General features: G+C 39.0%; 2 protein-coding genes across 6 annotated transcripts in view; one reads left to right on the top strand and one right to left on the bottom strand.

Annotated features, from left to right (window-relative positions):
- Positions 1-398: 398 nt before the first annotated feature.
- Positions 399-17,256, bottom strand: fam149b1 (family with sequence similarity 149 member B1). Of its 3 annotated transcripts, NM_001291709.1 has the most exon segments (16): positions 399-1,738; positions 1,900-1,995; positions 2,781-2,862; positions 3,367-3,487; positions 3,803-4,021; positions 5,475-5,587; positions 6,531-6,664; positions 7,440-7,612; positions 9,002-9,166; positions 11,020-11,136; positions 11,693-11,835; positions 12,291-12,414; positions 13,643-13,753; positions 14,362-14,638; positions 16,594-16,749; positions 17,147-17,256. In NM_001291709.1, coding segments are annotated over 14 exon segments (1,686 nt in total). In that variant the 5' UTR covers positions 14,409-14,638; positions 16,594-16,749; positions 17,147-17,256; the 3' UTR covers positions 399-1,697.
- ecd (ecdysoneless cell cycle regulator) overlaps positions 16,744-27,220 on the top strand; it is a 23,306-nt gene continuing 12,829 nt past the window's right edge. The window contains exons 1-6 of one of the 3 annotated variants that reach the window (XM_002936853.5): positions 16,744-16,882; positions 18,807-19,022; positions 20,154-20,271; positions 20,647-20,734; positions 22,062-22,237; positions 22,910-23,102. In XM_002936853.5, the coding sequence (XP_002936899.2) occupies positions 16,876-16,882; positions 18,807-19,022; positions 20,154-20,271; positions 20,647-20,734; positions 22,062-22,237; positions 22,910-23,102 (798 nt within the window). In that variant the 5' untranslated portion in view covers positions 16,744-16,875. Of the gene's footprint in view, positions 16,883-17,316; positions 17,455-17,574; positions 17,666-18,806; positions 19,023-20,153; positions 20,272-20,646; positions 20,735-22,061; positions 22,238-22,909; positions 23,103-27,220 lie in introns of those variants that run through there. The other 2 variants (XM_031906258.1, XM_031906259.1) reach the window with 2 other exon arrangements.

The following is a 27,220-nucleotide window of genomic DNA, read 5'->3' as shown; positions in this document are numbered from 1 at the left end:
CGCCGGTGGGATGGTACATGCTGCGCAGTCGATTTCGGCAAATCACCGAAGTTGCCTCGCGAGGCATTTTCGGCGATTTGCCGAAATCGCGCCGCCGCATGTGCCATCCCAACGGCGACTTACATGTTCGCCGGTGGGATGGCAACTGATGGCTCTCTGATGGAAACTCGGGGAGATTAGTCTCCCACGAACAGGGAGATTTGTCGCGGGCGACTAATCTCACCGTGTGCCAGAGCCCTAAAACTTTTCTGGGGAAAACATGTCAAACAAGTTTGGCCATCCATGTGTAAACCAAATAGCATTAGGCTATTGCTATCTGAATTACCTTTGTAAATAACCCCAGATTTTCCACTGCTAGTAAATGACTGAAGGGATATCACTGGAAACAATCCTCTGAGTAGAATGAATTCACTGCACAAAGCATTACAAAACATTTTATTTGTTACTTATAAAAATACTTTAACCTGTAAATTACAAAAGAATAAATTACAAAATATGAAACATGTGAATGGGATATGTTTACCAAAGTGGCTCAGAGGTTCTGCACCTCAGTTATATCAATACACCAGAAAATATGGAACCTATTAACTGTTGGCCCCCACTCAGGGGCATATTTATTATAGTGTGTGAACCAACATCACTAATGATATTGCCCATAACAACCAATCAGCAATTAGATTTGAACACAAAAATTAGTTTGACCACAAAAGCAGAGATCTAATTGGTTGCTATGGGCACATCACCACTGATGTTGATCTAAACACTATAATAAATATGGCCCTTAGTATAATAACTGTGCACTGGCTTGTATTAACTCTTGCCAGATATTAAATATGAGACTGGAGAGAGACATATGGCTAATGGCACATGGAGCAATTTCAGATGATGAAGATTCACCAGAAACCACAAGTGCCACTTAAAACTATGAGGAAAATTGCCTACCAATGCTATTACAGGTGGATATCAGCCTGAAATGCATGTTTCTGGGCCAAGAACGGAATGTACCAGCAGTGTCAGGCGGTTTCTATTAAAGACAAGGTTAGGTTGCATGGGTAGAGTTACGCTGTAATATGGTGGTGAAGAAGATTCCTCCTGTGCCAGTAACCTAAGCTCATGGATGCACTTGCCATTCTCTCTCAGGTTTTAGGAAAATGGTGCTCACAGCAATTCCCAGGCATTTGTCATTTAAGTGTTTAGTAGCTTCTCTGGCAAGTGAATTAAGCTTAGATTAAAGAAGCACCTTCGGGGGTTAGTCAACTATTACTCACAAACAATCACAGTTTTGAGTAACAAACCCTTGATCTGAGAGTTTACTTCAGTGGCAAACTGTCACCCATGTGGTACAAAGGAAGCAATTCTGTGTGTTTTCTTGCTCTCAAGTGGCAGCCAAGAACTTGTACAAAGTTGTTGGTAAGGGGTCATGTACCCTAGAAGGCAGGCTCTACCCATGCTCACTGCTATTGGAAGGAAATGAAAATCTTAAAAACAATGACAAAAACCTATGCAAAGAATTTTGTGAATACAACTTTTGCTGAACAAGGTTATTTCTCCCAAAGGTTTTCTACACCCCCCCCACCCTGCATATCCCCAATGTGCATTATGGTACTCAGTCTGGCAGTGCTAGTGGAAGTAGTTGGCATCTCTCCTGTAGCTTATTAAAAAAAATGGTGCAGATTAGGTTTCTGCAAAGTCCTTGTTTACTTCGGGGCTCCGCGGCTGGGGTACTTCATTGGGATCCCTGTGCAACATGAACATAAAGATCAGTTAGTTGCACAGTATGAGAGCTGCTTACTAACACAAACAGGAAGCAGACCCTTTTGATACTTAAATGCTCAGTGCCCACTTCCATTACTATGAACATCTTTTCCACATTATTCAGGAAATTCCATATTTTCTTACCTGAAGAGTGATCTTCCTCTGATTTGTTGCTTGAATGCCCCCAGCGAATAGAACTAGTTGAGGCACTGACCCCACTCACACCAATGCAGACAGAATCTGGCAAACACAATGAAAAAGAATTCTAGTCTAGTATCTGTAGTGGTTTGTTCATAAGAGAAGTGTTCCTTTTCAGCATGCAAGCAGGGTGCTAAAGACAAGTGCCACCAGTGCCATAGATGCCATATTCTGGTTAGGAAATGCAAAACTCACATAATTTAATTAAATAAACTAAATTTGATTTTATTTTATGAATAAAAAAAAATATTTGTATCACTATATATAATATCCTTTATTTATGTATCTATGATTTTATTTATACTGCAATGTTGTAAATTAAACAGTAAAAAGCAATGGGCTTTTTAAAGAATGAATCATTGTTGTCATGGGTTCCGAGATGAACATACACCTCACTCACTCAGGGGCTATATCTAGTATTGCAGTCATACAGCATGATAAGGTTGGTGGATTGCTAAAATACTATCAAATGAGTCTTAAGGTGGTCATGCATGCTCCAAATGACTTGCCCAAATAAAATCTGCCCAAATATATACAGGGAGGGCAGGGTAGAAAATCCCACAAGGCAAGGATCGCAGTGGCACATTTGTATAATGCCTAACTGTCCTGCTTTATTTCAGAAGCCACAGCTATTGGTAAAAAATAATTCCCGTCATATTTTCCCTCTCTCCTGTATCTATCAAATTCTGTATGTATTATGCATGTTCGATTTATCCACCCATCTACTGTACAGCACTGTGGATTATGTTGGAGCTTTTACATTACGAAAAAATTTGTTTTCTAAATGTTTTTATTCTTTGTTGGAGTTTCCATTAGTGGCATCTTACCTGGACCAGCAGATCCTCTCCTACTTTGTAGTGGATTTATGGAATCAGATAGAGTGACGGACCGGCCCATTGATGTATCTGGCTGAAGGATACACAGAAGGTAACATTTTCTATTATTACATGCCCTGATTGATTACATGAATGACAAATATGAATACTTAACTTTCCTGTGCCAACCTGAAACATCTGCCCTACAGTTTAGGGAAATTGAAGGATGTTCTGTGGAGATGCTGGTTAACTCTGACTACCCATATACTCTAAATCACAATGTACTGTAACTAAATCAATTCCTTGCTTGTTTATTATCAAAGGCAGTCTTTACATTAAGTGAAATATATTATGTGTGTGTTCCAAAACATATATACAGTTACTATGTACTGCTGCCATGCAGTGAATGCAGAATATCAGATTTTTATTTTAGTTTATCTACATGAAAACAGTTGGACCGTACTGGCCTAGAGTTACATGACATTAATGATTTGGATTCTGGTTCTGTTGAAGACAAATTAATTTGTGGAATCTGAACCCTAGATTTGGGTTTTTTCTAGTATCTACAATTGTCTCAGTAGTAGCAGAAGCTTATTACCGTTTGTCTCTGTGATCCAGGCATGAAGTGATGATCCTGGTCTGATGTACCAATTGGTGGTAGCAGGTTGTTTCGGTTGAAGGGTACAGGAGAACACGGCACCTGGTCACTCCCAGTTGGACTGTTGGTTTAGATATATTCAAAAACATGAAAAAAATGAAACACTGCACTTCACTGTAAAAATGGAAATGTTATGTTTAAGGGTTTAAAGACAAGTTATACTACCATTAGCATTCAGTTTCTCTTTAATATATAAAGAAATTGCTTTGAACCTTTGATGTGGTGTTGCATGGTCAGACTGACAGGATGAATATCACCGATTGAGAGATATAAATCTAAATTACTACCCAAAGCTTGTTGTGCCTACACTTTAATTCGAAAGGTATTAACAAAAAAACAGACAAAATAATTCCCCCTGAAGATGCTTCCAACGTACAGTCTCATGCCTCTGAGGAGCTCTTCTATCTTTGGTGTCCCAGCTCTGGAGGGATTGCTGTTAATAGGGTGTAAGGTGCGAGGTGGGTTACGTCTCCTTGCAGATGGAATGTTATGAGACAACGATGAGCAGCTGTGCTCCAATGTACGTCCTGTCCGTGATTTGCCAGAACTTAATGCAGCAGATGTGGGTCTCATAGACAGTTTGTCACTGGAATCTCTTCAACATTAAACATTTAAGACATAGGGAAGAAAAGTATCAGTTATAAGCAATGTACAAAGCAGGTCTTTTTCAATTTTTCATGCTCTGCCTAATATGTAATTATAAATCATATAGCATAATCATAAAATGAACCACAACAATGGGTCCTTCATGTAATATTGACAACATATATTTGTTATATCTGGTATTAAGCAATAAATTAAACCAACCCTTCTTCCTGTCCTACAGCAGAGGAAAATCATTAAAAATTATTATTTCTATAGCTAGAAATGATTACCATTACCAATTACCATATTATTCCACTGAAAAGTCCTGATAATGAGCTGCTCAAATGCTGCTGCTTAGGGAAGGAGGGGGGGTTGTTGGTTATAACAATTTGTTCAGGAGCTCTAAACAAATTTTTTTTACAAATATTTTGACATTTTGATATTCATCTTAGGCAAGAAAGAGAGCTTCACATTCCATCCTCCTCCACTCCTGCTCTGTCCGGTCTTATTCCTGTGGCTGGGCTGGAGAAGAGATGGCAGAATATGTGGATGCAGAAAACCACCAGGGTGCGTGGTAGCAAGAATAGAAGACACACTTACTTCAGTGTTCCGCAATACACACAGCCAGAGTCCCTGGTCTCCCCCAGGAGACAGGTTTTCATCTGGGTGGCCTCACTCTGTGGTGGAGGGTCAGTGGCCCCAGGGTTGCACATTCCCACACTGGGGGCTAATTATTCCGGATGAAGGGAACCCAGCCCTGAGCCTTGCCCCAGGTGTCAGCACTAACTGCTGACTAAGGGGCTCCTTTCAGAGGGTCTCCTTAGAGACCTAAAAGGTCCAACCTCATGTGGACAGGACAAAACTGAAGTGCTAGGAGTAAAGCTGGCCATACATGTACCATTAAAATTGTTTTGTACGATTTTCGGACCGTGTGTGAGCTCAGAATTATTGTCCCGATAATTTTCGTATCATGCCAATTGGTCGTTTATCCTTGGGGGCCCTACAATGGAAGTCACTTTCGTACTATAGGTGTCTGTCAACTATTTCATGTTCAGAACATCTGATTTGTTATTTTTAGGTCTTTATCCTACAATTTAAGTCTCATTGTTAGTTTTAGATCGTTCCATTTAAATGTATGATTGATATCTGAACATTCTTCGGAAGAAGATTCCTCAAGTTACTCGCCTCCTGGAGGATGGAGCATTACCTCATAGGTCTCCTGTGTCCCCCAGAGACATCAGAGAAACACCCCTACTCACCCCAAATGGAGTCCAAGAAAATTTGTAGTGGGTCATGGATAAAAAGCAGCACTATGGGGTAAGTAGCAGCATTTGGTCACTTCAAATGTCCTAACTTGAGCTTTCTCTTTTAAAGCTACTTTACAAAAAAATGTGTGGAGTGTGCATTATTTTCAGCCCCGTATAATACAAAAGCCAAACACTATGAGGGGGTAAATGACTTACAGAGATTTCTCCATGAGATGCAGATTTCTTTGCTGTAATGGACATCCATGAATAGCCATCAGGTTGTTCAAATTTCTTGGGGTCCCGTTGTTTCCACCTTGAGGACGATTTGCCTGTACAGTACCAGATAGATCGAACACACTAAAAACTATACCAACATAGGAACTAAACAGAAGATCACAGTAAAAGCTGCTTTAGTTTAAGCTCAACAGACTATGGCTATGGTAGACATATGTACGTAGTACTGTTTGCCACCCTTTCTGTTTTTGGTGCTGTGGTTTCGTTTTGTGCTCTAGCATAGATAAGGAAGTCAAAGGCAAGAAAGATGATAAATTTAAGAAAAGATCAGCATAATACAGCTTAAAGCAGAGTCATGAAAAGAAAAATTATAAATGTAAAATAAATAAGTACAGAAAATAAATTTAAGGAAGTAAATAAAGCATTTCCTAATGCACATTTTAAAGATCACCACTTAATGAATGGACAACACAGCAAGTTCATTACATTATAAAGCAATTATTTACTGAATACTGTTCCTATCATAAAACAAAACACTAAAATATTAACTAAAACAAAAAAAAAAAAAAAAAAATGAGCTGTACAACTCAGCCATAGAACTCTCGTAATGCTGAATGATAGAACTGAGCAGAGAGACTCTTCCAGAACAGACTCTTTCCTCTACTTTACACAGCATGGGAAGCTCATATTTAATACTGATGAGATCAGCAGTAAAAAGGTTATTATAGACGGTTAGCACACAACCACCACTAAACAGGATGGTTAAATGAAAACTTTCTTTATGTGTGGACAGTTGCTTATGTACAAATGCATGCGCCACAAGTGTTTATGTAAGTCTTCTGTTGACCACATTTTCCTTTTAAAAAGTTTAAATCCACTCCCACTGAATTTGGATCTTCCAGATTGATAATTACCTTAAATGAACAAGTGCAAAAGGGGACAAAGAAAATAAGTGGAAGCAGTTCTCTGTGAGTGTGTGCGCATCATATGCTAAAGAGAAAATCAGGATATTTCCATAGGCAGTTCTGCAGTACTTACAAGGCTTGGGGATATAGCAGGAATCTTAAAATGAGGAACCGGTGGTAACACCAGTGGAAGACGCTGAAGTGGTGTATAAGAAGTAATAGATTCCTCTCTAGCAGTTTTAACTGCACTATCATGCTTTTCATCATCTGAAAATACAATAAAAATAGAGGTATTAAACATTTTGTCTCAGCAAGTGATGATTGGTACATAGGCCTGTCAGCAAACATTATATGTCATTTGAACTGCATAAATGCAGAACTTGTTTTCATTTATAAACATTCATTCGTCCAAATTATCCAAATACCAAAATTATCAGAACTAGGGATATACCAAATCTTGGATTTGGTTTGGGATAGGGCCAAATCATTTTGGCAGGATTTTGTCAAATCCACATAAGAGCAAATCTGCTTTCCTCTGCATATACATATATAATTAATATATATTAATATTATATATAATTAAAAGAAAAAAATCCTGTAGAGGAAAGCAGTCAATCCACTTAGTGTGCACTTGCTCTAAAGACAAAATAGCATGATCAGCTATCAAGATTTCAAAATGTTTAGCTATTTTTCAGTATTTACAAATATAAATTATTTTCTTATAATTTTGAGATATAAATGATATTTCTCAACCTAACATTTTTTTCCTATTGCAAAAAACTCAGCCATACTGCATGTCAGTAGTGCACTACAAATGGTTGGTTAATGCTGGAATCAGCCAGTTAGAACAAGTGACATATATCAGTGACTACCATCATGAATGTTTTGGTTGCAGCATGAAAAAACATGACAGAAAAAGGGACAGACAGTACAGACAGTTCTTTCACATTAAGCCCCCAGACATAAGGCCATAATATTCTCTAAGCTTTAATGTGTAAGCTTTGTCTTGGAACTATATACTTTATTTTTCACATGTGCTCACCTAAAATGGATTCTTCCCAGTGACGGCAAAGTAGGTCCTGCAAGCACCCTACTGCTTCCCTCCACACATCATCAAACAGATAACCAAGGATTGCCTCCTTCTTACAACATTTTGGAGAAATTGAAGGATAGCCCATGTTCAGACTATCCAAGGACACAAGGAGATCATCTTGCCTGAAGAGGAATGAAGTCCAGTTAATTTTCAGATAAGTGTTGATATTGATATGAAAGAACTGATATTTACTGAAAAATACTTTGCTTCATCAACTAACAACCTATTGCTGAGGCTACCTTGACTTCCTGATATCTATCTACTTGACTAATTACTTAAAGGAGAAGGAAAGTCATTTTAGCATTTTACTGCCAATAGATTTCCCACATTAGTGCCACCTAGAACAATATATTTATTCTGTAGAAAGCATTACCATACCTGAGTAAACAGCTCTAAAAGCTTTCTCCATTTGCTTAAAGGACAAGGAAAGGCTTGTTAAAAAATGTTAGCCACCCCCAAGTGACTTTAATCGTTTACCTTGTACCCAAGCTGGTGCCCATTAGGAGAAAACCGCATCAGCCCAGGGTACCTGTAGCGAGCGCTTCCTCCTTCCTGCTTAGTTTTGCCGGGACCCCACGACCGGCGCATGCGCAGTAGAGTAAAAAGCCGACTTCTCTGTTATGCGCGCACACGCGAAGCAGGAAGGAGGAAACGCTGCAGCTACCCCAGGCTGGTGCTGTTCTCTCCGAACAGGGGCACCAGCACGGGGTAAAAGGTAGGCGATTTAAGTCACTTGGGGGTGCCTAACATTTTGGCACCCCCAAGTGACTTAGCCTTTCCTTGTCCTTTAAGACAGCAGCTGCCATTTTAAGTAGCTTCCTGCTGCAGCTCTAGCAGTTATAGCTCAGATCACGCATTTCTAAGGGAGGTGGGAGGGAGTTCTTAGCATTCTTGTTGGAGGGGGGAGCAGGAGAGGAGAGAGCTATGCAGAATCTGGCCCAGGGAATTAAGGACTGTCTGATAAAGCTTACTTCATTTTTACCTTTCCTTCTCCTTTAAGAAAGGAGAACTAAAATAAAGTCATACAAGTGTAATGACACCAGAAAAAGAGAGAACACAATTCTGATGTACAAGCAACCACTCTTAGGTGCATATTTATTATGTGGTGTAAAACGAATTTGCAGAAAAAACGGCGTAAAAAGCTGTGTAAAAAAAATGGAGAAGATCGCCTTCGAACACCAGATTTTACTCTGTTATTTAACGTAAGTTCCGGCAGAAGAAAAAACGTGTAAAAAAATTACGCCAAGTTTACGCCGTTTTTTTTACACAGCGAAGCCTGGCGATGTGTGAATTTTCTTGCTGTTTTTTTACACAGCATAATTATTATGCCCCCTAGTGTTCCTTTTATTCTGATAGTGTAGTATTAATGTAGCTGGCAGCTTATGATATGAATTTAATTCTTTTTAAGTAAAATATATTTCTAGACAGGCCATTGGGCTTTGTGCCTTTTGTGGTTGTAACTCCTTCTCTGAAACTGAAAACTTTATATATTTCCTAAGATGATTACTCACTTTTCCATGCTGTCAAATGCCAAATATTCTTCAATGACACCATCTGACACAATCACCCCAAATTCATCTTCTCCATCATCTTCCTCTTTACCCACGGAAAACGAAACAGTGGCACTGGGGTCGTTAGCAATTGTAAAAGGGCATTTTGTGCCAAAAATACCCAGTCTAAAAAAGGAAAGTGATACAATTGCATTTAAAAAAAATAAATGTTAAAGGTTCATCAACCCCAAATCTTATTTCAGATAACGCAAAAGTATCCAAGTTTCTCTTTTTTATGCCTCACAGTGTTTACTGCAAATTCTACCTGCGTGCTTCTCCTTCTCCAGCCTTAAGGCAGTCCACACATTACCTATATTCCCCTGGGTTCACACCTGAGAGGGAATTACTCAACAAGTATTGCCTGGTGCCCCTGTTAGGAGAAAACAGCACCAGCCCGTGGTACCTGTAGCAATCGCTTCCTCCTTCCTGCTTAGTTTTGCCGGGACCCCACGACCGGCGCATGCGCAGTAGAGTGAAAAGCCGACTTCTCTGTTAAAGTTCAACTCTTCACTCTACTGCGCATACGCGAGCAAAGCAGGAAGCGCTGCAGCCCGGGGTTCAAGGTAGGCGATTTAAGTCACTTGGGGGTGCTTAACATTTTGGCACCCCAAGTGACTTTGCCTTTCCTTCTCCTTTAATATGCTGCAAACTGTTTTTAATGTTGTTCTGCAGTTCACCACTGTGGACTTTAAACTGTTATTTGGTAGCTAGGGTACCACTTACCCTAGCAACCAGGTAGTGATTTAAATAGATTGGAAAATGAATAGGAATGGCCTGGAATAGAAAGATAAGCAATGCATAATGATGTATCTACCAACTTTCTAAATGCCAGGCATTACAACCAGACAATAAAGGCAGAACAGAAAGATGAATAAAAAACAAAAAACACAAACGTAGAAAACTTGATAATGCAAATTTTCGTAGATTACAGAAGTCTATATCACACTAAGGGACTCATTCATTAAAGCACAATGACCACGATTAGAAAAAAAAAATTTTTTCTAAAGTTTAGAACTTTTCTTACGGTTAACAATATCATTAAAAAAAGTACGACTTTCATGATATGTTCGTTATTGCACGAAAAAGTTGTACTTTCCGTACTTTGCGTAACGACAACAAAAATTTCGGAAGTCATTCAAGCTTTGGTATCGTGACCAGGTGGCCAGGTTGGAGCTGCAGAGTGCCATTGAGTCCTATGGGAGGCTTCCAAAAGCATGCATTGAAGTCAGAAAGGTTTTCGAGCTGTTTACAATTGTTCGGATACGAAAATTTTGTAACTTTTGGATCGCAACCACAATGTTTTTTTACGACCACGACAAAAATGTTTGCGCAATTTACGCACATCAGAAATTATCGTGGTTAGCACAAAATTTTTCCAATCATGCCTTTATCAATCTGAAATTCGTAGTTTAATGAATGGGCCCCTAAAAGTTACTTCTACCATGAGATCCCCTTTTAAATTAAATTCACTTCAAGCTGTATGTTTGTATATTTGAACTACCCCAACACCAACTTCCATCATTTTCAGTGCTTACATGTTTCAGTTTTTTCTTACTTCCTATTGATTACCAATTCCTCAACAACCTAAAATGTTATTTTTACTTTTTAAGCAGTTATCTGTAAACTTTACCTAATAAAAGTAATGGCACACAACATTTTCTCTGCCTGTCACTGCCTTTAATTGACATTATTAGTAACCAGCAGTCATGACAGCTGAGAAAATGGTAAGTTTGCCATGAGCCTGTAAACTGTACAAAAGCCAGTCCTTTTAACTGACTTGTCTTATTAACTTGAACTCTTCGTAAATGAAGTGTATAGTTGAAACTCACGTTGAACATTTTGAACAAAGCTTCAGACTATGTCTATGTCTGCAAGATTTGGCCTGGTACAGTGATCATTAAACCACTCACAAAAAGGAAGGACCTTGGGACAGCAGCAATAAACCTAAACAAATTTCTGCAGCTGTACAAAATACTCACTCGCTGGAATCCCTTGCATGGGCAGTACTGAGAGATGCGTGTCCAGATACACAGGGATAACTGGAATGCCAACTGTAGCCATTATCTAATGGGGCCAAAATCTGTTTGCCTTTTATGCTGCAACGATAAAGGAAGCAAAAAGTGAACACACAGATTGGAGGATACTGAATTATTTGAATATCAGTGCAGTAATAGAACATCAAACTCAAACAATCATATGTGCCTAAAAATTGGGTCCACTTTCTCTTTTGATTCTCAGCCTAGAAACGTTCATGAATTTTGCCAGTATCTGATCTTATCAGTTTAAGTACTTTCTTAAATAAGCCAGGGCTCGAGAAAAAAAAACTGAAAAGTTGCTTGCGCTTTGTCTGCGTTTTTTTGGTTCCATTTTTTTCCTCAAACTCGATTTTTGATAAATCTGCCCCTTATATAAAAGAAATTGGCACTAGTTCTATATAACAGTTCAGCAGGTTCATGTCACCACACGTCACCTCAATGGTTGCAAACATTAGCATGTAGTTATAAAGTGCCAACATATACCTGCAGAATCTTGTTTCATATAGTAATCAGAATACAGCCTTGGATTTTGGAAAGAAAACTGGTGAATCTGCTAGTTATGTTTCTTTTGATCACCTATATGACACCAATATAAGACTAACAAACTGCCACATACCGTAGGTGTGGAAAGCAGGATGCCCATTGCTGACACTCTTCCTGTAGTCCACCAGTAAGGGTGCTTGGCTTTTGTTCAAACAGAAATTCATCAATATGATCGAAAATCTTTTGCACCTGCAGTGTAGCGGCCTGGTCAAATTCCTAGGAGTAATTAACAAGTAAAAAAAGTAGAATTGTTTTCCATCTCTAATTGAAGAGTCTCTAAGGATTGGCAATATTGCTGGTAACACCAAATAACTATGCCCAATTTTGAATGTGTGATTTAGGAAGCCCTTTAGTTGAAAACTAGAAATGGTCTACATGCAGGTATATCCCATCCACAAGTTGTTCAAATGCCATGAGATGAGAGGCATGGTGTTTGCAAAGTATTTCCTGTCCTTTTTATATTTATGTACCAAGAAGTTATCCATCTACTACAGTGTGGCAGCATGAAACCAGAACAGATTATGCAGGGCTAGGAGACCTTTCTGTGAAAGGAAATGGACAAAATATCCAGTGATCTACTGATTCAACAAACAATGCTTGCCTGTTTTTTAAATGCATATACATTAAGACAGGGGTGAAGATAGAAAAGTTACACTGACTGCTTTACTTACATCAAAGCCCCAAGATATCACAGAGCTGCTATCTGTGGACAGACCAACACAGCTCTGTGATTCTGACCAGGATAGCTTTGTTCCTTTCCCCAGGCTGTCTGATGTATCAGATATATCCGACTCACTGAAAGTAAAGATAAAAAACATAACCAGTGAAATACAAACAAAGTCAATAACTATGATATAAATATAGTGTTAGCCCAAATGGCAAAGAAATTAGATGTCTGGTTGATGTAGAAATGTGTCTGTAAATCAGAATATTCAAACATTTGAGTTTTTTCAATTATGTCAATTTAACCTGATTTTGTTTAAAATTCATACAACTGGTAACTTGTGTTCTCTGATGTAGTGATATTGCCAAGTTAATTCCCTAAAGCTTTGTTATTTGTTGTAAAATAATAACACAATATTAATTAAAAAACAATGAGAAATACAATTATCAGCTATACAGTTATCAAATATGTTCGATGCGCATGCGCGTTAGCGCGGCGGCAGGGAAGGAGGAGGTGGTTTGCGCATGCGCGCTCGCACGGCGGGTGGGGGCGGTAGGGGGCGCCGAATTGGGGCGGCCTCGGGGCGCGTCATTTAGAAATCTGGCGCTGATGGGACCTCTTATCCAGAATGCTCGGGACCTGGGGTTTTCCAGATAAGGGATCTTTCTGTAATTTGGATCTCCATAACTTAAGTCTACTAAAAATCATTTAAATATTGAATAAACCCAATAGGCTTGTTTTGCCTCCAAAAAGGGATGAGCGGAAAAATGACACACACGCTGGCTTTTAACGCACGTTATAGAAAGCGATGCCCGCGTCAAATAATTTCACTCATCCCTACTCACCATGCCCTTTAATGTTACTTCCAGTGGCCTCAAAAAAGGTGCTCATTTTTGAATTTCTGATTTAAATGCAAGAGGGAGGCATAAATAGCATATGTACTGCCAAACAGAGCCTCCAGTAGACAGTAGCCAGTCCACATTGGGCTACAAAATAACTAATCACGTGCCTTATTGGTCATCCCCTCAACTTTTTTCATACTTACGTTGCTCCCCAGCTGTTTTTATATTTAAAGGTTTCTCTCACAGCTAAAAAAGGTTGGGGACCCCTGCTCTACATTATACTAAAAGTTAATTTACAGGTGAACTTCCCCTTTAACTCACTATTATACAATTCTCTAGGTATAATAACCAGAGAGTTGCTATTTAATCAAAGAAAATTCTTAATTTAAGGTGATGCTGATTCCCAATCACTAACTGTATTGCACTGTATTGCACAGACATGTATATATTTTTCTTCCTAAAGAGGCTATTTCAACGAAGGATAAATATTTCTGCAGGAAATGAATGCAAACTTTACCTTTTGCATTTTAAAGTCACTTTGCTTTGATTACCATACAGGCAATTAGAATATGTTTCTACTTTCTCAGGAAGTGGATGATTTTCTGAGGCTTTTACAAGACTTTGATTGCTAAAAAACAGAATTACAAGTATTAAACCAACAAAACTGCCAGTAATATATTTTAGAAGATTTTTGAATAGAAATATAAAGAACAAAAAAGGACAAATAAGTTCAAACAGAAAGTAATAAAGCAACACATAAAACATTCATTGTTTATGTTTGATCGGTACGGGCAGAGGTCCATACCAAAAATGTTCTCCATAATTTGGAATAACAGCAGCATTGGCTTCAAAATATGAAGATGCTTCATTAAAATAAAAAGAAAATGACAAGTAACATACTTAAGCAAGAGCAACCATTCAATATGCAAAACCTATGAAAATATAATGTTATAAACATCTAAAATATAAACCGCTTGTATAAATGTATATATTCCATATTAATAAAAATGTATCCTGCACTTAAAATCTCAGCCCTGACCTTTGCATTTATTATTATTCTACACAAAATCAATGCATTTCTAGATACTTGGAAGAAAACATGGCAATTGTACTCAATATTGCACTTTGCTCACTGCATCTAGGTAAGTGAATGTTCCCGTTCTTTTCCCATTCTCTTTCATTTCCAGTTATATTTAGCTAATGAGAAATTAGGAAATTGTTAGCAGTATGACTTACATTTGCAGATTCTGAGATACTGGCTTCCTTTTGTACCTTGAAATCATCCTAATCCACAAATAGCCGATTCATATCTCCTTGATATTTGTATTTGTAATGAAGAGTCGCCATGACACCCAAAGACATCACCAAGGTCAATGGCTGCCCATGGTACTCCTTTAGGGGCACGTTTTGATGATGTCACAGTAGTGCGATCATGGAATGTTTAGAGCTTCCTAGTACTGAATGAGTGGGATCCCTGGAGCAGTCACATGAGGAAGGACCAATTGCAATTAATCTGTCCAGGAAATTCATATATAAAGCTAACATGAGATTCATCATAAAAGCATAAAGGTTTCAAACAACCTAAGGTGTTTGTCTTACGTACAGCAATGGAACAAAGACGCCTAGGGGCACATTTACTAACCGACGAACGGGCCGAATGCGTCCGATTGCGTTTTTTTCGTAATGATCGGTATTTTGCGATTTTTTCGGAAAAATGTCGCGACTTTTTCGTTACTAATACGATTTGTGCGAAAAAACGCGAGTTTTTCGTAGCCATTCCGAAAGTTGCGCAAAATCTGGCGATTTTTTGTAGCGTTAAAACTTGCGCGAAACGTCGCACCTTTTAAGTTTTAACGCTACGAAAAAGGCGCAACTTTTCGCGGAAGTTTTAACGCTACGAAAAAATCGCCAGATTTTGCGCAACTTTCGGAATGGCTACGAAAAACTTGCGTTTTTTCGCGCAAATCGTATTGGTAACAAAAAAGTCGCGACAATTTCCGAAAAGTCGTAAAGACGCCGAAAAAATCGCAAAAAATACGAAAAAGTCGCAAAATGTTCGTTTTCAAATCAGAATTTTTCCAATTCGGTTCAGATTCATGTCTTAGTAAATGTGCCCCCTAGTGTAGAGCAATGGCATTTTTTTTTTAACCCTAACTAACAAAGGTAGTGCCAGTTGGGCAATTATGGATGTACATAGGGAATTTATTTATAGATTAAAACTAATAAAGTCCATAATTTCCCAAAGGAAAATACCTTTGCTATTATATATAAATAAGGCTTGTTTCCTCCTGCCCCTACTTTTTTCACATACACACCAACTCACATTGCATATTACAATGACATTACACATACATCCTTTTACAGTAGCTCAGAACCCATAATAGAGTGTTATTACAAATGCACATAGTTCATATTTTAAGCATTCAAATTATCACCCCCAATCTTTCCCCAACTGCCTTTGGGCTGGGATTCCAGGACTATTTTGAAAAATAAAATAAGAAAAAAACATTTATCACAAATCTCCGAACTGGCCCTCATGCACCCCCATACAGGACCAGTAGTGATAGGGGTGCATCATGACTTAAATTAGGGTGATTCCTGAAAAAATCAGGTGAGTTGGCAAGTCTGTATGCGACAAAATGAGAAGGTCTGAGAGCATGTCTGTGTAACTGTTTGGTATGTGGCATGATCTACTTTGGAGGTATTTTTAGATATTTCTGCCCAAGCTGAATTCTAGATAATGCTGTATTGCATCCTCCACCATCCCACCAACATCCAAATTGCAATTCAGCAACTGCAAGAGTTCCACATTCCTGCCTTATGAAAATATGCCCATCTGTCCTGCAATGCCAGCGACCCCATGCATGCAGTGTACCTGCCTATGGGTGCTTCTGTATAAAGCACAGGACAAAGGCCAAGATGGTGGTTTTCCTGCAGATGCCCCATTGCTGGATCCTTTTTGCCCAATTTCCATACCTAACAGGCAAAAAGAAATCTGGCATCTAAGGGAGGAGGGAGACAGCCAGGTGTATAGTTTGAAGACAGGACAGACCTACAGAGCAGCGGGGTGCTGCTTGGCCAGAAACCCTGGTGGGTTTGGGCTGAGCCTTACTATGCACCTACCCCACACCCTATGTATCATGACAAGTAAGAAGGGAGCAGTAGGGACAGTTTAACTAATCCCTGGTTCCTGTTACCAAAACATGGTCCCTCCAAGGAAAATGTTGCACATATCTTACTACAGCAGTTTGGCCACGCCTACCTTTAATGCCACACCCACTTTAATGTGTAGCTTTTTGTAACATTAAAAGAATACTTTGGTTAGCCACAAAATTTGACATTTTACTTCCTGTGTGCCCTGGGTACCATTATCTCACTATACCCCAGATTTGTCTTCTCCATTTTATCTGCTACACTTATGCCATTATTTCTAGTTTGTTCTTTCCTCACATTCAATTCAAATATTACCATAGGGCTCAGTCTGCAGATCTCTGGCAACTCAGCTGACATGCTTCTGTGCAGCTCTCCCCTCCCTCTCCCTGTAGCGGCTCAGCCACTTCCTTTACACTGGCTCACAGACAAAGCACAAGAGAAGCAGTCCGTCCCTCATCCCTCTCCCTCAACCTGTACAAAAAAATAATCTTTCACAAGCCGACTCTATACGTGATGGGGAATGCAGGAAACTAACTGCAGGTCTGAACCGGAAGTCAAGCAATCACAACAACCCCATTTTTGTGCGGCGTCCTAAAAATGAATGGTAATGTTATTGTATTAAAACTTATACTTGTAATGTTGCATTTTCTGCATGATAGATATGTTATTAGAAGTGTTTAGAAGTGATATTTAATGTAAAATGTTTCCTTAACATGACATATCCCAATCCTAACTTCCTTTCCCTACGTGTAAATATGCCCCATCATCTGCTTCTTTCTATTTTTCCCACCTCCTGGTATTTGTTTTGTTTTGCATTTTTACCTCGCCCCCTGCATGTTTATTGGATGTATTTTGCCAGTTTCCATACCGTCTAAAATGCAAGAGCTGTCATGCTTTTTCTCTTGTCAGTTCTCAGCCCTTTCTCCTGTTCCATAACAGAACGCTGCTGAAGTGAATGTCAGGCCTACTACCCCTTTCCCTCTCCAAGCTTGTGTTGTAGCCCCGCCCCTTCTCTGATGTAACAGGAGGCAGAGTTTCAGACATGATAGAAGTTCGGATTGGCCCAACAGCAGTAGGCTGAGACATTAGGCTAGAGGAAAGGGCAAGAGTAACGTGGTGTTACAGATGGGAGTGAGGTGGTGTTCGGCTACAGCAAACTAACTGCAGGCGCTAAAGGTATCATTATCTCATATTGGGAATTCTTCATTCGCCATCATTCATATGAATTGCGCGCAGCATTAGATCTTATTCTGCTGCGCATGCGCCCCAATCTCTCACTTGCTTTGCAGGGTAAAAACACGGCGATTTTCTATCCCTTGCCGAGGGTATTACTATGTATGCGCCTCAACTAGGCTTAACGCAAGTGATTTCTGCTGTTAGTTGCAGAGTAAGCCTCCGCTTCACCTCTATTAAGGATTATTTTGGCTACAGCATGTATGAGAGCTAAATGGCGGATACATACTGTATTGGATATATTTAGGAATGGCAGTGGGCTAGTTTCTCTTTGCAGCGTTTCATTTTGGGGTGAAACAAGAGCCATGGACCATTTATGCCAATGATATTGCTTTGCTTCAAGGTTCTGTTAGATTCTTCCTTTGTTTTAATTGGGGATGCAACAAATCCAGAATTCGGTTCAGGATTCTGCTAAGATTCTTTTTCAGCAGGATTCGGCTGAATCCATGCCTTTGGCCAAATCAAATCTGTATCCTGAAAAAACACCGGAGTTGAACATTGGTACTAATACCTTATTCCTGTTGCTGTCCTGGGAGAACACATTACATCAAAACCCTCTTTCTCAGAGTCTGTGGCGTAACTAGCATACAGTGCCTGGACCGTGGGGCCTGCTATATAGTAGTGCCCTTCTCCTGTCAACTAAAGAACTAAAGCTTCAGAGGGGCACAGCACCCACCCCAGTGCCTCGCATGCTGACCCCCACTTGCAGTGGGAGGACAGCCCAGGGCTGGCACTTCACTTAGATTGCAAGCTCTACGGGGCAGGGGCCTCTTTTATACTGTCTCTCATATCACATGGCACTTACTCCCGGTGTATTTATATTTATTTATTGTATTTATTATAACACTTGTCCTCCCTGTGTGTAATTTTGTATATTGTAAGATTGCACAGCTCTGCATACTCTTGTGGCGCTTTATAAATAAAGTTATACATACATACATACATGCATACACTGAGTTGAACCCTTGCAAGGTATTGGAGGAAATATTCTAGGAGGCTGAACTGTCAACAATTTGGTACATCCCAACAAAAGGATCTGTACAACAAAGGATAAAGCAGTTTGAGATTGATTATACAGTGGCTGAGCTTTGTATGATATTAAACATGTGGCACATCACTTAAATATAAACAGTTGGAGAGGTCTCCTGTCCAATTAACTTCTTGAACATTGGTCATATCTAGGATGAATTCTGTTGCCCCAATTACTTTTGTGACAAAAGAATATAGACGGTTTAGTCTCAGCCTGCTTAAACCTAGATTATTCATTGTAAATATTTACTTTTTTTCTATTAAAGCTTCAGCCAGCATGGATGGCAACAAAAAACTGGTTGTTGTGGAAGACTTTGTGGAGTATAAGTTGTATATGGTGACCCAAAAACCAAGCGATGCAGAGACAGAAAGAAAAATTCTTCAGGAGTATATAGAGCGCATACTGGCTAAATTTGCACCATTACTTGCTCCTTATATCTGGCAGAACCAACCGTTCAATCTGAGATATAAAGCTAAAAAAGGTAAGGCTTTGATGAATATATTTATTGAGCAAAAATGATAACATAAGTACATAGGAAATAACTGCATGTTTAATTGGCAACATTTTGCTCCACTTCAGCAAACCATAGCAACTAAGCAGCAGCAATTATTTAGTGGTCTAATTCTGCTAAAATTATGATAACAGTGGTTTCTTTGGTTGTTCTTGGGCAATGTTGCAATGCTAATACTTAACCTACCAATTCATTTGACTTACTTTCACCCTTTTGTGATATATTAAGCAATTTATGTGGTTGCTGGAGGTGTTAGCTTGAGGATGTTTTCGGTTTAGAATAAGAGATGACAGAAGGTAGAGGAATTATTAAAGGAAAAATATACCCCCTTTTTAACATGAACTCATTTGGTTGGGCTTATTTAGAAAAGGTGCATACATTGTACCTGAATTTCCAGAAATAAATTAAAATATATTTGTTTTTACACAGTCATACCTGATTCCACAGATTGAATGGAAACCATGATAGCCTATTTCTATTTGCCATTTTCCCACCTCCTTAATTTTAACAGTGTAATTCAACCCCTCCCTCACCTTGTTCCATTGTGAAATGATGGACTCTACTTTTCAGAGAATCTGTACACCACCCAGTGTGAAAGGCAAAGGGACTTCAAGTCCCAGAATCCATCATTTCACAGTGGAACAAGGTGAGTAAAAGAGTTACATTACACTGTGAAAATTGGTTCGTAACACAGACCGTAAAAGAAAAACAAATCCCCCCAAAAAACATTTATTTTGGAAGTTCAGATGGTGGCATAACTATCATGGTGCACCAGGACCCACCCATACATGGGCTTTGTACCAAGGCCTGTGGGACTATAGTTACAATTCTGCTTGACTGCAAATGGAAGTGTTACTTTTAGATTCTTTGGCTCACTGAGGGATGCTTTTCAAGTTAAGCAAGACCAAAGTGTCTGCAAGCAGTCTGAGTTCTGTTACCCCCAACTTATACATTTTGTTCTGTGCTATATTTGCTATATCATATACATTAATAGTGACAAATAGTGTTTCTGTAATTTAAAACATGTTTTTTTAATCAGTATGTCCACATATTTAAGCTCAGCGTTTTTAACATGTTGAAATTCACTTTTGAACATCTCAGGTGATACTCCTGCTAATATTGGAGGTATGACATATTTTGGTGATAATATCGAAGATGAGTGGTTTATTGTGTACCTTATACAACAGATTACCAAGGAGTATCCAGAATTGGCAGCCAGGTAAATACTATATACGTACCCTTTTAATCACTGGATGACATCTAGGTCCCTGTGACACAGGGAAAAACCCATTGCTGTAAGGTAGCAGTGCTAACTACTGTACAGCCATGCTGCCTTATAGAGCTATATATTATACAAGGGCAGCTAGAACTCAACTGATCATATTACAGGGTCCACAGCAGTTTCAGACACATTATGTGTAGCCTTCTACTGACCAAACCTCTCTTAGAACTGTGAGTTGTTGAATTATTTATTGCCCAAATATGGAGAAACTAGTAAGAACATTTGTTTTCATTCTTTCCCGAATATTCTCCCAGTATCCCACACAATTATACAGCTCTTGTGTTTGTTAGAACTATATGTCTTTTGATGTAGTGTTGAGGACAACGATGGTGAGTTTTTGCTGATAGAAGCTGCGGATTTTCTCCCAAAATGGCTGAAGCCTGAAAATAGTTCAAATCGAGTAAGTAATATTCACTTTTGCATTATATTTTAATTCAGAGCTCTGTGTTTGTAACACAGTTCTTCTTAGTATGTCTGTTTAAAACCATTTTCTGCAGAGATAATAACAGACTTAAAGGAGAAGGAAAGGCTAAGTCACTTGGGGGTGCCAAATGTTAGGCACCCCCAAGTGACTTAAATCGCTTACCTTGTACCCTGGGCTGGTGCCCCTGTTAATAGAAAACAGCACCAGCCCGGGGTACCTGTAGGAAGCGCTTCCTCCTTCCTTTTTCTTCTGCCGGCGAAATCCGTGGGCCGGTGCATGCGCAGTAGAGTGAAAAGCCGACTTTCTTGTTTAAGTTCGGCTTTTCACTCTACTGCGCATGCGTGCGCGGCGCTACAGGAAGGAGGAAGCGATCGCTGCTACCCCAGGCTGGTGCTGTTCTCTCCGTACAGGGGCACCAGCCCAGGGTAAAAGGTAAGCGATCTAAGTCACTTGGGGGTGCCTAACATTTTGGAACCCCCAAGTGACTTAGCCTTTCCTTCTCCTTTTATAGGGCTTCTAAAAGTATATGGGCCCTTCCTCTACAGAAGATGAAAAGTACTGTGACAACATAATTTATTATGTACATAATTTATCAGACATATCTAAAACACAACCTTTTTAAAAAAACAAAAACAAACAAAAAAACAATGGTTTTATAAGCAAAACTCTTACCGAAGGGGATACTCCACTGTTCACTGACATTAATATTTTCATTCAATAATATAATTTGTATTTGGAATGTTCAAAGGGGCCATGGCAACACAGTTCTTCTCTTGATGATATATAATATGTGTGTGTGTGTGTGTGTGACAGTTAAATGTATTTAAGAAGACCGTGTTGTTAGCATCAGTACTTCCTAGCATCAACAATGTTGGGACCTCTACAGTTCTCTGATAGAAATAAACCCTTACTGACACACAAAGTGTTTTCTCCACCGTGGAAAAATGCCTTTAGCCTCAGGCTTATGTAACGTTTTTCTGCCCATTACCTCACATGCCTCATGAATGGGGTTATCAGCTGAAATACTCTGGTGGAGAAACACTACAAGTGACATAAACCTCATAAGAAGCCAACATTGGGTTTAGCCAGATATCTTGTAATCAGGGCCGTGCTCAAGTGAAAGTGACTGAACAAGACAAGAAAAAGCAGCTACTGAAACAAGCTATAAACAGTTTTTCATTGCTACTACAGAGGGATATCATTAAACAATTTTTTACGTCTGGCAGAGGTACCCTGTACTATGAACATGACAGCAGTATAAGAAGTAACCATTTAATCAAAACTGTTGTAATTACTATTACAGGTATTTTTTTATCATGGAAAGCTACGTATTCTGCCTGTTTGTCAGGATGAAGGAGATCTGCATGACCCAGTAAATAACATAAACATAACCCAAGCCTTGGCACTGCTATCTGCACACCCAGAGGGATTCTTGGCATCAGGGTCAATTGCTAAAGCTGTGCAGAGAAGAATTGCTGGGTAACTCATCTGTTTATTACTCCCTTCCTTTTTAAGACTTAAGCTGAAATTTAAGAGCTACTACAGCTTATGGATCTTTATAACACAGGGCACCAAATTCAGCATCGCAATGCAAGTTCAACCTAAGGCTAATGTCCCATAGAGCAAGTTAGTCGCTCATGATAGATCTCTGCCACCGCGGGCAACTAACCGCTCTAAAATGCCTTTCCACTGACAAAAATAGGAGGTTCCGGCGGAAAGGCCTACGCATCATTTCGGCTTTATGAATTTGTGAGAAGTTTCCTCCTGCAGGGATCTTTGCATGACTTTGGAAAGCCAAAGTGATGCATAGGCCTTTCCAACAGTGACTCCAGTTGTCGCGGTGGAAAAGCATTTCTGAGTGATTAGTCACCTTTTGTAGCAGAGATCTATCACAGGTGATTAACTTGCTCCATGGGACATCAGCCTAAAGCATTTGTTCCTATTATTTATTACTTGTTCCCTATGATTCTAACTAATAAAGGAAGTTTGATACCATGAAATAATTAAAGCAACTCATCCCATGAAGGCTGTAGCCTGATCATTTCCCTTAATAAATACATAGGCTGAAGCACACTGATTGTTTTAGTTGTGGGCAGCAGAGATAGTCCAGTCTGTACTATTGTTATATTTATAATTATAGTTCTGTTGTAGGTACCCAGAGAAAATAAAGGACTCCCTCCACAGAGCCCACTGCTTTGTTCCAGCTAGAATTGTAGCGATTCTAAAGGAACGTCCTTCTCTGGTCTCTGCTGGAGTTCAGGCATTTTATCTGCGGGACCCCATTGACCTCAAATCGTGTCGGACTTTCTGCTACTTCCTTCCTGAGACTCAGGTCTTGACGTCGGTAAGGAAGCCACCATAACAACAAATTTGCTTATAAAAAATTCTTACATCATTATTAAAGTATACTATTTTGGTATAGTTTTTCTTTTTTTTTTTACTCAAATTTTATTGAGTATTTGAGCAAAGTTACATCTTGCACAGAGAATAGTAAACATTTTTACATATATAACAAAAATACAAAACATATATTTAGTTATGTATATTTATGGAAGGTTTTAGTTTGCTTGTTGTAGTACAGTCTAGGTAGTGTAGCATTGTGTTGAGTTGGAGGCAGATATATTATAGAGTTTGGTAGGCTTTTATGCATTTACTATCGTTATGGGTTGGCCATTGTGCCAGGGATCCCAAATTAAGGCTTGTTTGTTTTTGCATTCCGGTGTGGCATCTATCATTTTCTCCATTGTTTCTCTATAGTTGACTTATTGGATTAGGTGTTGAAGGTTCGGGGTGGCAGGTTGTTTCCAGAGTTTTGCGATGAGGGAGAGTGCTGTATTGAATATGTGAAATAAAAGTTTTTTGTTTGGAGCTGATATGTCCGGTGGGTATAATTGTAGCAAGGCTATTTGAGGTTGTAGAGGTAGATTCCATCCCAATTTTTGTTTAATGAGGTTAAAAACCTCTATCCAGAAGGGCTTTACTGATGGACATTGCCAACACATGTGCAAAAGTGTTCCTTGTTGGCCACATTGTCTCCAGCATAGCGTGGGGTATTGTGGGTTGATTTGACTTATTCTTTTAGGTGTTAAGTACCATCTGTGTGTAATTTTTGTATGCACTTCTATATGATTTGTGCAGTTAGTTGCTCCTTTATATGCTGCTAATATTTCCTGCCATTGTTCCATAGTGATTTGGAGTTGCAGCTCATTCTCCCATTTTTGCATGTATGGGAATTTATATCCTTCTGGCAATTGCATTTGTTGCTTGTAACATTCTGATAGGGTTGCTTTTCCATTCCATTCTTTATTGCATAGATATTCCATCATTGATTTCTTTTTGCAAATTTTGTAATCCTTGGAGGTAGTCTTGAGAAAGTGTAGCAGTTGTAGATGGGTGTATCTTTGGTTTTGTGATAGGTTGTATTTTTCCATTAGGTCCTCAAATTTTTGTAAGGGAGTTACGGAGTAGAGGTGGTGTATTGTGGTTATTCCTTTTGTAAGGTCTTGGAGGTTTATGTTTGGTATCACATATTTTAAAGCTGCAATTGGCATTGTTGTTGCTGGAAATGCGTTAAAATTATATTTGTTTGCCAGTTTGTCCCATATTTTTATTGAGAGTTTTGTTGTAGGCAGTAGATTTGGCGCTGCCGGCCTAAATTGTTTAGGGAGCCAAAAAAGTTGAATTAAGTTTCCATCTGGTGCGAGACTTGTTTCATGGTCCACCCATTTTTTATTTCCTGAAGGAGAATGTAGTCTTATTACAGTTTCTAACAGCGATGCCAGGTAGTATGCCTTAACATTTGGGATCCCTAGGCCTCCAAGTTTTCTAGAGAATTGAGAGCAGGCAAAAGCTATTCTTGGAGGTTTGTATTGCCATATATATTTGTTGACAATACGTTGTAGCGCTTCTAGATATTGAGTAGGTAGTGCTATGTGAAGCGTTCTAACCAGATATAAAGCCTTAGGAAGAATGTTCATTTTAATCGAAATAATTCTGCTTAACCAAGATATAGGTGCCTCCTTCCATCTAGTACATTCAGTTTCTACCATTTTCAACAGTGGTTGATAGTTTAGTCTGTATATAGTCTCGGGGGCTTTGGGGAGTTTTATACCTAGATAGGTGATATATGATTCTTTCCACTCAAATTTAAAGTTTTCTTTGAGTTGCTGTAGGGTGTTTCCTGGGATGTTAATGGGGAGTGCTTGTGTTCTAGTATCGTTGATTTTGTACCATGAGATTTTCTGGAATTCGCGTAGCGTACTAAGAAGATTGAGAAGAGTTATTGTTGGGTTGGTGAGAGTTAATATTATGTCATCTGCAAAAAGTCCTATCTTGTGTTGTTCTGAAGAGGTGTTTAGGCCTGTTATGTTGGGGTTGTTCCTTATCATTTGGGCTAATGGTTCTACCATCATTGCAAAAATTAGGGGTGAAAGTGGGCATCCCTGCCTTGTGCCGTTAGTGAGTGAGAAGGCATCCGATAGGGTCCCTGATGTTTGCACTCTAGCTGTTGGTTGAGAGTATAGAGGTGTTATTGCTTTAAGGAATTAGTCCCCTACTTTGAAATGTTTCAATGTTTCTTGCATGTAAGTCCAGTTTACCCTATTGAACGCCTTCTCTGTATCTAGTGATAACAGTAGTGTTGGAGTTTTAGTTTTACGGTGTGGAGTAGGTTGTGGAATTTGCGAGTGTTATCTGACCCTTGTCTTTGTAGTACGAAGCCTACCTGATCTGTATTCAATAAAAATGGTAGTACTTTGTTTAGTCTATCAGCTAGTAATTTTGAGTATATTTTGAGGTCGGTATTTAGGAGTGTTATTGGGCGAAAGTTTGCGCAATTGTCACCTGATTTTCCGGGTTTAGGGATGGTAACTATATGTGCTTGGAGGTATTCTGGGTTGACTACCCCAGTGTCCATGATGTTTTGAAAGAGTGTGAGCAAGTGTGGATATAACTGTTTTGCAAATATTTTATAGTAATTGTTGGTGAATCCATCTGGGCCGCCTGGGGCTTTTCCCTTTTTTAATTTTTTGATAACTATTTTTATTTCCTCCTCAGTTATTGGTTGCTGTAGTAATTCTAGTTGTGTTTGAGAGGGATGAGGGAGTTGTATTTTTTTTTAGATAATCTTTAATATGGTCAACTGTTGGTTTAGAGGTTTCGTTGTTTATGGCTAGATTGTATAGTGTGGTGTAGTATTTGGAAAATTCATTTGCTATTTGTTTGGGGTCTATTATTTTTCCTTGGGGTGTAGATATATATTGTACTCTTGTTTGTGCTTGTTTTTCTTTAAGTTGGGCGGCTAGGAGTTTGTCTGCTTTATTTCCCTTATTATAGAATAAGTGTTTAAGCATCTTGAGCCTGTATGCTGTCTTAGCGGCTATATTTTCATTTAGTTTAAGTCTCGTTTCAGTTATCTCCTTTAGTGTTTGTTGGTTATGTTTCTGCTGCAGTTGTTGTTCTAGTGTTTTTAGTTTTGTTTCTAATTGTGTTTGGGTTTCTGTCCTAGTTTTTTTGAGTGTTTTAGCTAGTGTTATTAATTCACCTCTAAGGACTGCCTTATGTGCTAACCAGACTGTTTGGGGGTTACTATCTTCCGTTATATTGTGTGTAAAATATTGTTGAATGGCCTGTTCAATTTGGAGCTTATGTTCTTCCTTGAGCAATAGACTTTCGTTTAATCTCCATGGGAGTTTGGTATTATTGTTGGGGGGGATTTCTAATACTATCGGGGCATGGTCAGACCAGGTCCTTAATCCTATCCATGCTTTTTTGATTTGTGGGGATGTTTGGGGGTCTACCAAAAAAAGGTCAATTCTAGTGTGGGTATGAAATCTTGGGGAGTAGTAGGTATAGTCCCTAGCATTGGGGTATTGTGCTCTCCAAACATCAATCAAGCCATGGGTATGTAGTAGATTTCTAAATATTTGTGACTGTTTAAGTTGTACCTTAGGTATGGGGGTTCCCGACCCTTTAGTGACATCTAATAGTGGGTTAGGAGCTATATTGAAGTCTCCTGCCACTATGCATTTCCCTTGTTTGTGGTAAAGTAATTTGGAGAGCGTGGTGGAGATAAATTTGTTTTGGTTTCCATTTGGAACATACATGTTGATTAAGGAGTATGTTGTGTTACCTATATCTCCTATTACCATCAAGTATCTGCCCGCAGTATCTGCATGCATCTCTTTAAATCTGAATGGTACTTTAGAATTTATCAGTATTGAGACTCCTTTTGTTTTTTTGTTGGAGTTTGCATGGTAGTTATGGGGAAAATGTCTGTTGTAGAATTTTGGGGGTTTTGTATTGTTAAAATGCGTTTCTTGGCAGAACAGTATATCTATTTTTGCCTTATAGCAATCATTAAGGATTTGGTTGCGTTTGTTTGGGGAATTCAGCTCCCTTGCGTTTAATGAGTACAATCGTACCATTTTAGTTCAAGAAATGCATGCTTTACTGACATTAATG

The sequence above is a fragment of the Xenopus tropicalis genome, chromosome 7, assembly GCF_000004195.4.
Source record: "Xenopus tropicalis strain Nigerian chromosome 7, UCB_Xtro_10.0, whole genome shotgun sequence".
NCBI lineage: Eukaryota > Metazoa > Chordata > Amphibia > Anura > Pipidae > Xenopus > Xenopus tropicalis.
This window is presented reverse-complemented; position numbering and strand designations above follow the sequence as displayed.